Source organism: Phocoena sinus, chromosome 1, assembly GCF_008692025.1.
Source record: "Phocoena sinus isolate mPhoSin1 chromosome 1, mPhoSin1.pri, whole genome shotgun sequence".
Taxonomy (NCBI): domain Eukaryota; kingdom Metazoa; phylum Chordata; class Mammalia; order Artiodactyla; family Phocoenidae; genus Phocoena; species Phocoena sinus.
Window position 1 is genome coordinate 81,342,868 of NC_045763.1, and position 12,955 is coordinate 81,355,822.

General features: G+C 36.0%; 1 protein-coding gene across 1 annotated transcript in view; it reads right to left on the reverse strand.

The window, feature by feature from the left end:
• Positions 1-4,080: 4,080 nt before the first annotated feature.
• HFM1 (helicase for meiosis 1) overlaps positions 4,081-12,955 on the reverse strand; it is a 126,117-nt gene continuing 117,242 nt past the window's right edge. The window contains 3 exon segments of the mRNA XM_032614876.1: positions 4,081-4,632; positions 5,373-5,527; positions 5,629-5,731. Of these exon segments, the coding sequence (XP_032470767.1) occupies positions 4,563-4,632; positions 5,373-5,527; positions 5,629-5,731 (328 nt within the window). The 3' untranslated portion in view covers positions 4,081-4,562.

Sequence of the window (12,955 nt, forward strand, 5' to 3'; positions counted from 1 at the left end):
AAGTCAAAAGAAAGCTGGAGTAGCAAAACTCATATCAAATAAAATAGACTTTAAAATAAATAATGTTACAAGAGACAAGGAAGGACACTACAAAATGATCAAGGGATCAATCCAAGAAGAAGATCTATCAATTATAAATATATAGGCACCCAACGTAGAGGCATCTCAATACATAAGGCAAATGCTAACAGCTATAAAAGAGGAAATTGACAGTAACACAATAATAGTGGGGGAATTTAACACCTCACTTACACCAATGGACTGATCATCCAGACAGAAAACTAATAAGAAAACACAAGCTTTAAATGACACAATAGACCAGATAGGTTTAATTGATATTTATAGGACATTCCATCCCAAAACATCAGGTTACACTTTCTTCTCAGGTGCACACGGAACATTCTCCAGGATAGATCACATCTTGGATCACAAATCAAGCCTTGGTACATTTAAGAAAACTGAAATCATATCAAGCATCTTTTCTGACCACAATGCTATGAGATTAGAAATATATTACAGGGGAAAAAACACAAATACATGGAGGCTAAACAATATGTTACTAAATAACCAAGAGATCACTTAAGAAATCAAAGAGGAAATCAAAAAATACCTAGAGACAAATGACAACAAACACATGATGATACAAAACCTGTGGGATTCAGCTAAAGCAGTTCTAAGAGGGAAGTTTATAGCAATACAATCCTACCTCAAGAAACATGGAAACCTCAAATAAACAATCTAACTTTGCTCCTAAAGAAACTAGAGAAAGAAGAACAAACAAAACCCAAAGTTAGTAGAGGGAAAGAAATCATAAAGACCAGAGAAGAAATAAATGAAATAGAAACAAAGAAAACAATAGCAAAGATCAATAACACTAAAACCTGGTTCCTTGAGAAGATAAACACAATTGATAAACCTTTAGCCAGACTCATCAAGAAAAAGAGGGAGAGGACTCAAATCAATAAAATTAGAAATGAAAAAGGAGAAGTTACAATGGACACTGCAGAAATACAAAGGATCATAAGAGACTACTACAAGCAACTCTATGGCAATAAAATGGAAAACCTGGAAGAAATGGACAAATTCTTAGAAAGGTAAAACCTTCCAAGACTGAACAAGGAAGAAATTGAAAATATGAACAGATGAATCACAAGTAATGAAATTGAAACTGGGATTAAAAATCACCCAACAAACCAAAGTCCAGGACCAGATGGCTTCACAGGTGAATTCTATCAAACATTAAAGAAGAGCTAACACCCATCCTTCTCAAACTCTTCCAAAAAAATTGCAGAGGAAGGAACACTCCCAAACTCATTCTATGAGGCCAATATCACCCTGATACCAAAACCAGACAAAGACACTACAAAAAAAAAAAATTACAAACAAATATCACTGATGAACATAGACACAAAAATCCTCAACAAAATACTAGCAGACAGAATCCAGCAACACATTAAAAGGATTGTACATCATGAGCAAGTGGGATTTATCCCAGGGATGCAAGGATCCTTCAATATATGCAAATCAATCAATGTGATACACCATATTAACAAACTGAAGAATAAAAACCATATGATCATCTCGATAGATACAGAAAAAGCTTTTGAAAAAATTCAACACCCATTTATGATAAAAACTCTCCAGAAAGTGAGCATAGAGGGAACCTACCTCAACATAATAAAGGCCATATATGACAAACTTACAGTAACCATCATTCTCAATGGTGAAAAACTGAAACCATTTCCTCTAAGATCAGGAACAAGACAAGGACGTCCAGTAGCACCACTATTATTCAACATAGTTTTGGAAGTCCTAGCCACAGCAATCAGAGAAGAAAAAGAAATAACAGGAATCCAAATTGGAAAAAAAGAAGTAAAACTGTCACTGTTTGCAGATGACATGATACAATACATAGATAATCCTAAAGATGCCACCAGAAAACTACTAGAGCTAATCAATGAATTTGGTAAAGTTGCAGGATATAAAATTAATGCACAGAAATCTGTTGCATTCCTATACACTAACAACAAAAGATCAGAAAGAGAAATTAAGGAAACAATCCCTTTCACCATTGCAACAAAAAGAATAAAATACTAGGAATAAACCTACCTAGGGAGACGAAATACCTGTACTCAGAAAACTACAAGACAATGAGGAAAGAAATCAAAGATGACACAAACAGATGGAGAGATATACCATGTTCTTGGATTGGAAGAATGAATATTGCGAAAATGACTATACTACCCAAAGCAATCTACAGATTCAATGCAATCCCTGTCAAATTACCAATGGCATTTTTTTTACAGAAATAGAACAAAAAATCTTCAAATTTGTATGGAGACACAAAGGACCCTGAGTAGTCAGAGCAATCTTGAGGGAAAAAAAAGAGAGCTGCAGGAATCAGACTCGCTGACTTCAGACTATACTACAAAGCTACCATAATCAAAACAATATGGTACTGGCCCAAAAATAGAAATATAGATCAGTGGAACAGGACAGAAAGCCCAGAGATAAATTCACACATCTATGGTCAACTAATCTATGACAAAGCACGCAAGGATATACAATGAAGAAAAGGCAGTCTCTTCAGTAAGTGGTGCTGGGAAAACTGGACAGCTACATGTAGAAGAATGAAATTAGAACACTCCCTAATACTATATACAAAAATAAACTCAAAATGGATTAAAGACCTAAGTGTAAGACCTGACACTATAAAACTCTCAGAGGAAAATATAGGAAGAACATGCTTTGACATAAATCACAGCAAGATCTTTTTTGATCTACCTCCTAGAGTAACGGAAATAAAAACAAAAATAAACAAATGGGACCTAATGAAACTTAAAACCTTTTGCATGCAAAGGAAACTATAAACAGGACGAAAAGACAACCCTCAGAATGGGAGAAAATATTTGCAAACAAATCAAGACACAAAGGATTAATCTCCAAATTATATAAACAGCTCATGCAGCTCAATATTAATAAAACAAACAACCCAAAAAAAAAAAAAAAAAAGGGCTCAAGACCTAAATAGACATTTCTCTAAAGAAGACATACAGATGGCCAAGAGGCACATGAAAAGTTGCTCAATATCACTAATTATTAGAGAAATGCAAATCAAAACTACAAAGAGGTATCACCTCACACCAGTTAGAATGGGAATCATCAGAAAATCTACAAACAACAAATGCTGGAGAAGGTGTGGAGAAAAGGGAACCCTCTTGCACTGTTGGTGGGAATGTAAATTGAAACAGCCACTATGGAGAACAGTATGCAGGTTCTTTATAAAACTAAAAATAGAATTACTATATGACCCAGCAATCCCACTACTGGGCATATACCCTGAGAAAACCATAATTCAAAAAGACACAGGCATCCCAATGTTCATTGCAGCACTATTTACAATAGCCAGGTCATGGAAGCAACCTAAATGCTCATCGACAGACGAATGGATAAAGAAGATGTGGTACATATATACAATGAGTCATTTATATGTATATTTATGACAATGAGTCATAAAAACGAATGAAATTGGGTCATTTGTAGAGACGTGGATGGACCTAGAGACTGTCCTACAGAGTGAAGTAAGTCAGAAAGAGAAAAACAAATATCGTATATTAATGCATATATGTGGAATCTAGAAAAATGGTACAGATGAACCAGTTTGCAAGGCAGAAATAGAGACACAGATGTAGAGAACAAACATATGGACACCAGTGGGGGAAAGTGGTAGGTGGGTGGTGGTGGTAATGGGATAAATTGGGAGATTGGGATTGATATATATACACTATGTATAAAATAAGTAACTAATAAGAAAAAAAGATAAAATTAACCCATACTATGGATTCATGGGAAAATTTAAAAATGTAAATGATCTAAACAGTCAAAGATGGTCAGACTGGATTAGAAAGCAAAACCCAACTATATATAAACAAACATTGCTTACAGTGCCTATATACTACTTAACAGTAAAGAAATTTGAGATATATCCCACTGGAAAATAACGTAAAATAGCTTTTGCTATAGTAAAATTCAACATAACAAAGTTTTAGAATTTGTCACATTGAGAAACAAGTTAAACAGTCTATATTGATTATTGTTTCATTTATTGTTGCTTGAAATGATATAATAGGTTCAGACAGCCATTGGATTCTTAAAAATCTTTAGTAAAACAAAACAATAATGGTGAAAAATCGATAAAGTAAAGATTCACTGACCTACCATCATTTTGCTTTCACAGAATACCTTTTTTCTTGTTAAGAAAATATAAAATTCGTTCCCGTCAAGACCCAATTAATAACCAATAATTATTTCTAAATGAAACAATTATCAACTTATGAAACAAAGCCACTGCAAAAGTGCTTTATATGAAGTTATCAATATGATGGGGAAAAAAATCAATCCAAATATTTTGTTGCAAAAGAGTCAACAAAGCTAGTCAAATCCAAGAGAAAAAATACCTGAACAAATATGAACTACTTTTTAAAAATAAAAATCATGCTTTGTAATTAAGTGTCTTTAATACTTTGTCTTATTAATATAAAAAGCATTTTTGTCTGATTGTTTTAGAAAATACCATCAAATATTCCCAGAAAAGACTTGATTTCATCAGCTTCATCCTCAGGATAATACTGACTGGAGGAAAAAGCAAACGTAAAAATAACTATTTTTGTAACACAGTTTATTTTTAAATTTATAATAAATAATAAATATAAAATGGATAAACTTGAAGATTGCTGAGAGGGTTAATTTATTAAACAAACTTCAATGTGCATAACCTTGTAAAAAGTCTGGAGCAAATTAAGATTTCATAAACTGTGAAAGATAGAGACAAGTATCTTAGATATTTCTTTAAACATATTGGAAAGTAATGCCATTTAATCAGTGTCAACAGGTCTATAAACCTTGACTATTCAAGGAGAGGGAAACTGCTAGAGTTACCCATAAAAATGACCAGCAGTCGGGGCACTGATTAGACTTAGTCTGAATTTCACTTTGAATCTGTAGAATTGTAACAGAACTTGGTGGCTAAAATACAACTTGAATGTTAAAAAAATTAGCTGATCTCATTTCTCAAGTGACCTTACACTTCATATTATCAACATAGTGTATTCAAATTAGTAAAAAAAAGTTTATCAGCATAATATGTTTTAATTACTAGCATCAAATATATGGGTTCTCAAAAAGTGAGATATTTGATATTTTGAATTATCTTAAGGAGCTTAGCTCACCAGTGGTCTAAAATTTTAATGTCTTTAAGTAAATAAAACATTTAGGTTCTGATCTTTAAAATGAAACAAGGGAAAAGGAATACTGAACTTCTTTGTGAAAAGTTCTTACTAGTGTAGTTTCAAAATATTTTAAAGAGTTCTTACCTGAAATCAATCTCCTTTTTATGTTCACTGTTTCTAATAAAGCAATCCACTTTCTTAACAAAATTTGAAGAGCTTGGTATTTTTTCAGAGTGAGTAAAGTACAGCTTTTCAATCTCTGGCGACAGACTTTGTTGTTGTATTTCTTGTAAATGGACCTATATTTTGAGGTTAAAAAATTTAGCAATCATTGAAGGTTTAACTATTCAGGTGGTATTTAAAAGAAAAACAAAGAAGTGCTTCTTCTTATAATACTTGCATTTCCAGCTTGTTGAGGTAATTTTGTCATGGAGGATGCAGCAAACTTGGACATAGCAGAATTTGATAAATAAATATCTGGCTTCTCATGTGATGAAACAAAACTAAAAATCAAAATGAATTATTTATAAAATACAGCAAATAAGAGAAACAAACCATTCTAATTTAGATCAACAGTGATTCTTTGGAAAATATGATTCGAGTTTATCATATTTATCAACCCCAAAATTAATGCTCCATTTCTTAGACTCATGGAGAACTTGGTGTATCTCCTTTCTTTTAGATAAAACAACAACTTTTATAGTCCAAATAAAATAAGAATTTACTTTTAAAGGGCTACAGAAATAATCGTTCAACAATTTTCATTAAAACTGTCTTATGCTTAATCATCTATCATCTAGCAGTTTGTAAATCTTTTCTAAATCCCACTTGCTTAACTTTTAGTCTCCTTTCCCTATGCTGGTCTCACTGTAGACAGACATCTCTACCTATCTGTTCATGTATAACTGTATACTAGAATTCACCTTTAATCTTTTGTATTAAATTAATTCATTAAAAAACATTTATTATTCACTACTGTATGCCACACATTATACTAGGAGTTAAGTATGAAATAGTAAACACATCCTCAGGTGGTTATCATCTATAGAGGGACAGACAATGAATAAACAATAAATATAATTATAGATCCTGAAGTGATATGAAAGAAATGAAATGAGCAATATTACAGGAAATAACAGTGTGGAGGCACAAACCCACTTTAAAAAGGTGGTCATGGATGCCGCTATGAGGAGGAGACAATTTAAGCTGACACAGGCTAAAATGTGACAGTCATACAAGGAGCAATAAACAGTAGATATGGGTAGGGAAGAATCACATATATTGATAAGAACTGAATCTCTTTATCTCTGATGAATGGCAAGGAATTAATATAGTAAAAAGGGTATGAAAGGAAAAGCATGTGTTTCCTTTTCATCTCAGACCCTCAGATCCCACAGGCCTTCTTCCTAGCAGCAACTTCTGGCATCGGTTTCTCAGAGGTTTCTTGATAGAATTCCTTTTTAAACCCACTTATCTTCTGTTGGTCACTTCTAAACTCTCCCAAAATTATTTGTACTTTTCTAAAAGTGTGGTGCACAAAACTGTTCATATGCCTTGTTATCTTCCTACTTGTGATTTGCCTATTTTCTCTATACCCCCGACTTTGTTCCACTTTGATGTTTCTAATCTGTTTATTCCGTATGACTCAGAGATAGAAGCAATGAATGGAAATGAAAAAAAGACAAATTTTAGACAAATATTTTTGAAAGCTATTGAGTGATCTGAGAGATCCAAACATGGAATAAGCACTGAAGAGTGAATAAGCTCCTGGACACTGAAGTTGTCTTGGTAGAAATAGCATGATTACTTGCCAGTGATGTTGGATGGTTATTCAAGGATCCAGTGGTGGGGAGACTAAATGACATTTAAGTTAAGCTCCCTTCAACTCTGGAATTCTCTGAAAGCTATGATTCTGTGATGTTGATACTAATGTTCAGTAAAATGACTAAATAATAGCAAAAGTATCAAAAGACACCACAAATTTAAAACTTTTTTAAAGCAGGAGACATAAATAATCCTTAAGTAGAAAGTTGGACCATGAATAAAAAGTTATCAATGTTTCTTCTCTGCGGGAAAGTTTTGGCTCTGGCTGTAATTTCTCTCCCTTGAGTTCTAATCAGGTCCAATATCCAAATGCATTTTACATTTCTACAAAGATACTGTAAGTTGCGGGGATGGGCAGTGGTGGTGGTGTGATGAATTGGGAGATTGGGATTGACATATATACACTAATATGTATAAAACAGATAACTAATAAGAACCTGCTGTATAAAAAATAAAATAAAAATTAAAAAAAGATACTTTAAATTGAACATTTCTAAAATTATTGTTTTTTTCCCAAACGTCTATGTTCTATATTCTCAGATAATACCTCAATCTACCCACTTGCCATTTATTCTTCCCTCTTCCTTTACTACCATATTCTAGCAATTGCTAAATCTAATCTGTGTTATCTATGAAATATTTGAAAAATCCAATTCTACCTCTCAGTTTCTATCACCTCTACCATAGTTGAGGCCTCATCATAGCCTGCCTTTCTAATTGGCCACCATGTCCCTGCTGGTCCCACCCTCTACAAATCATTCTAGATATCACTGCTAGAATGATTTTTTCTGATTAAATTATATAAACTATGCTTAAATATTTTGGATGGGCCCTCACTGCTTACTATGGAGATCAAATACTAGAGGCCTCTAGGCTACATACGGTCTACAAGCATTATAATTATTTTTTGGAGAGAGGGTGCTGCAGACCATATCACATTTTAAAAAATTAGCTGTCAAAATTTAGAAGTCAGGAGAGCTTCAAGATGGCGGAAGAGTAAGACGAAGAGATCACCTTCCTCCCCACAAATACATCAGAAATACATCTACATGTGGAACAACTCCTACAGAACACCTACTGAATGCTGGCAGAAGACCTCACGGGCGGAGACTGCAGGTGTTGGACGGGGTAAGCTTCGGAGCCACCAAGCAGAGCACAGCAACAGGGGTGCAGAGGGCAAAGCGGAGAGATTCCCGCACAGAGGATCGGTGCCGACCTGCACTCACCAGCCCGAGAGGCTTGTCTGCTCACCCGCCGGGGCGGGCGGGGGCTGGGAGCTGGGGCTTGGGCTTCGGAGGTCAGATCCCAGGGAGAGGACTACGGGTTGGCTGCGTGAACACAGCCTGAGAGGGCTAGTGCACCATGGCTAGCCGGGAGGGAGTCCGGTTAAAGGTCTGGAACTGCCAAAGAGACAAGAGACTTTTTCTTGCCTCTTTGTTTCCTGGTGCACAAGGAGAGGGGATTAAGAGCACCGCTTAAAGGAGCTCCAGAGACGGGAATGAGTTGCGGCTATCAGCGCGGACCCCAGAGACGGGCATGAGACACTAAGGCTGCTGCTGCGCCACCAAGAAGCCTGTGTGCGAGCACAGGTCACTATCCATACCTCCCCTCCTGGGAGCCTGTGCAGCCCGCCACTGCCAGGGTCCCGGGATCCAGGGACAACTTCCCCGGGAGAACGCACAGCGCACCTCAGGCTGGTGCAACGTCGTCCCACATCCGTACCCCTCCCTGAGTGAGCCAGAGCCCCCAAATCAGCTGCTCCTTTACCCCATCCTGTCTAAGCCAAGAACCGTCACCCTCAGGGAACCTACACGCAGAGGCGGGTCCAAATCCAAGCTGAGCCCCTGGGAGCTGTGTGAACAAAGAAGAGAAAGGGAAATCTCTCCCAGCAGCGTCAGAAGCAGCGGATTAAATCTCCACAATCAACTTCATGTACCCTGCATCTGTGGAGTAGCTGAATAGACAACGAATCATCCCAAATTGAGGAGGTGGACTTTGGGAGCAACAATATATATATATATTTTTCCCTTTTTCTCTTTTTGTGAGTGTGTATGTGTATGCTTCTGTGTGTGATTTTGTCTGTGTAGCTTTGCTTTTACCATTTGTCCTAGGGTTCTGTCTGTTCGTTTTAATTTTTTTTTTTAATACTTAAAAATTCTTTTTCTTAATAATTATTTTTTATTTTAATTATTTTATTTTATCTTCATTCTTTCTTTTTTTCCTCCCTTTTATTCTGAGCTGTGTGAAGAACAGGCTCTTGGTGCCCCAGCCAAGGCGGCAGGGCTGTGCCACTGAGGATGGAGAGCCGAGTTCAGGACACTGGTCCACAAGAGACCTCCCAGCTCCACATAATATCAAACAGCGAAAATCTCCCAGAGATCTCCATCTCAATGCCAAGACCCAGCTCCACTCAACAACCAGCAAACTACAATGCTGGACACCCTATGCCAAACAACTATCAAGACAGGAGCAAAACCCCATCCATTAGCAGAGAGGATGCCTAAAATCATAATAAGTCCACAGACACCCCAAAACACACCACCAGACGTGGACCTGCCCAACAGAAAGACAAGATCCAGCCTCATCCACCAGAACACAGGCACCAGTCCCCTTCACCAGGAAGCCTACACAACCCACTGAACCAACCTTAGCCACTGGGGACAGACATCAGAAACAACGAGAACTACAAACCTGTAGCCTGTGAAAAGGAGACCCCAACCACAGTAAGTTAAGCAAAATGAGAAGACAGAAAAACACACAGCAGATGAAGGAGCAAGGCAAAAACCCACCAGACCTAACAAATGAAGAGGAAATAGGCAGTCTACGTGAAAAAGAATTCAGAGTAATGATAGTAAAGATGATCCAAAATCTTGGAAATAGAATGGAGAAAATACAAGAAACGTTTAACAAGGACTTAGAAAAACTAAAGAGAAAACAAACAGTGATGAACAAAACAATAAATGATATTAAAAATTCTCTAGAAGGGATCAATAGCAGAATAACTGAGGCAGAAGAATGGATAAGTGACCTGGAAGATAAAATAGTGGAAATAACTACCACAGAGCAAAATAAAGAAAAAAGAATGAAAAGAATTGAGGACAGTCTCAGAGACCTCTGGGACAACATTAAACGCACCAACATTCGAATTATAGGGGTCCCAGAAAAAGAGAAAGAGAAAGGGACTGAGAAAATATTTCAAGAGATTATACTTGAAAACTTCCCTAATATGGGAAAAGAAATAGTCAATCAAGTCCAGGAAGCACAGGCAGTCACATATAGGATAAATCCAAGGAGAAACATGCCAAGACACATATTAATCAAACTATCAAAAGTTAAATACAAAGAACAAATATTAAAATCAGCAAGGAAAAAACAACAAATAAAACATAAGGGAATCCCCATAAGGTTAACAGCTGGTCTATCAGCAGAAACTCTGCAAGCTAGAAGGGAGTGGCAGGACATATTTAAAGTGATAAAGGAGAAAAACCTACAACCAAGATTACTCTATCCAGCAAGGATCTTATTCAGATTTGATGGAGAAATTAAAAGCTTTACAGACAAGCAAAAGCTAAGAGGATTCAGCACCACCAAACCAGCTCTACAACAAATGCTAAAGGAACATCTCCAGGGAGGAAACAAAAGAGAAAGAAAAGACCTACAATAATAAACCAAAAACAATTAAGACAGTGGAAATAGGAACATACATATTGATAATTACCTTAAATGTAAAGGAATAAATGCTCCAACCAAAAGACATAGATTGGCTGAATGGATACAAAAACAAGACACGTATATATGCTGTCTACAAGAGACCCACTTCAGACCTAGGGACACATACAGACTGAAAGTGAGGGGATGGAAAAAGATATTCCATGCAAACGGAAATCAAAAGAAAGCTGGAGTAGCAATTCTCATATCAGATAAAATAGACTCTAAAATAAAGACTATTACAAGAGACAAAGAAGGACACTACATAATGATCAAGGGATCAATCCAAGAAGAAGATATAACAATTGTAAATATTTATGCACCCAACATAGGAGCACCTCAATACATAAGGCAAATGGTGACAGTCATAAAAGGGGAAATTGACAGTAACACAATCATAGTAGGGGACTTTAACACCTCACTTACACCAATGGACAGATCATCCAAAATGAAAATAAATAAGGAAACACAAGCTTTAAATGATACATTAAACAAGATGGACTTAATTGATACTTATAGGATATTCCATCCAAGAACAATAGTATACACATTCTTCTCAAGTGCTCATGGAACATTCTCCAGGATAGATCATATCTTGGGTCACAAATCAAGCCTTGGTAAATTTAATAAAATTGATATCGTATCAAGTATCTTTTCCAACCACAACGCTATGAGACTAGATATCAATTACAGGAAAAAATCTGTAAGAAATACAAACGTATGGAGGCTAAACAACACACTACTTAATAACCAAGAGATCACTGAAGAAATCAAAAAATATCTAGAAACAAATGACAATGAAAACACGACACCCAAAACCTATGGGATGCAGCAAAAGCAGTTATAAGAGGGAAATTTACAGCAATACAATCTTACCTTAAAAAACATGAAACATCTCATATAGACAACCTAACCTTACACCTAAAGCAATTAGAGAATGAAGAACAAAAAACCCCAAAGTTAGCAGAAGGAAAGAAATTATAAAGATCAGATCAGAAATAAATGAAAAAGAAACAAAGGAAACGATAGCAAAGATCAATAAAACTAAAAGCTGGTTCTTTGAGAAGATAAACAAAATTGATAAACCATTAGCCAGACTAATCAAGAAAAAAAGGGAGAAGATTCAAATCAATAGAATTAGAAATGAAAAAGGGGAAGTAACAACTGACACTGCAGAAATACAAAGGTTCATGAGAGATTACTACAAGCAACTATATGCCAATAAAATGGACAAACTGGAAGAAATGGACAAATTCTTAGAAATGCACAACCTTCCGAGACTGAACCAGGAAGAAATAGAAAGTATGAACAGACCAATCACAAGCACTGAAATTGAAACTGTGATTAAAAAACTTCCAACAAACAAAAGCCCAGGACCAGATGGCTTTACAGGAGAATTCTATCAAACATTTAGAGAACAGCTAACACCTATCCTTCTCAAACTCTTCCAAAATATAGCAGAGGGAGGAACACTCCCAAACTCATTCTACGAGGCCATCATCACTCTGATACCATAACCAGACAAAGATGTCACAAAGAAAGAAAACTACATGCCAATATCACTGATGAACATAGATGCAAAACTCCTCAACAAAATACTAGCGAACAGAATCCAACAGCACATTGAAAGGATAATACACTATGGTCAAGTGGAGTTTATCCCAGGAATGCAAGGATTCTTCAATACATGCAAATCAATCAACGTGATACACCATATTAACAAATTGAAGGAGAAAAAGCATATGATCATCTCAATTGATGCACAGAAAGCTTTTGACAAAATTCAAAACCCATTTATGATAAAAACTCACCAGAAAGTAGGCATAGAGGGAACTTTCCTCAACATAATAAAGGCCATATATGACAAACCCACTCAACATCGTCCTCAATGGTGAAAAACTGAAACCATTTCCACTAAGATCAGGAAAAAAGACAAGGTTGCCCACTCTCCCACTATTGTTCAACATAGTTTTGGAAGTTTTAGCCACAGCAATCAGAGAAGAAAAAGAAATAAAAGGAATCCAAATTGGAAAAGAAGAAGTAAAGCTGTCACTGTTTGTAGATGACATGATACTTAACACAGAGAATCCTAAAGATGCTACCAGAAAACTACTGGAGCTAATCAATGAATTTGGTAAAGTAGCAGGATACAAAACTAATTCACAGAAATCTCTTGCATTCCTATTCACTACTGA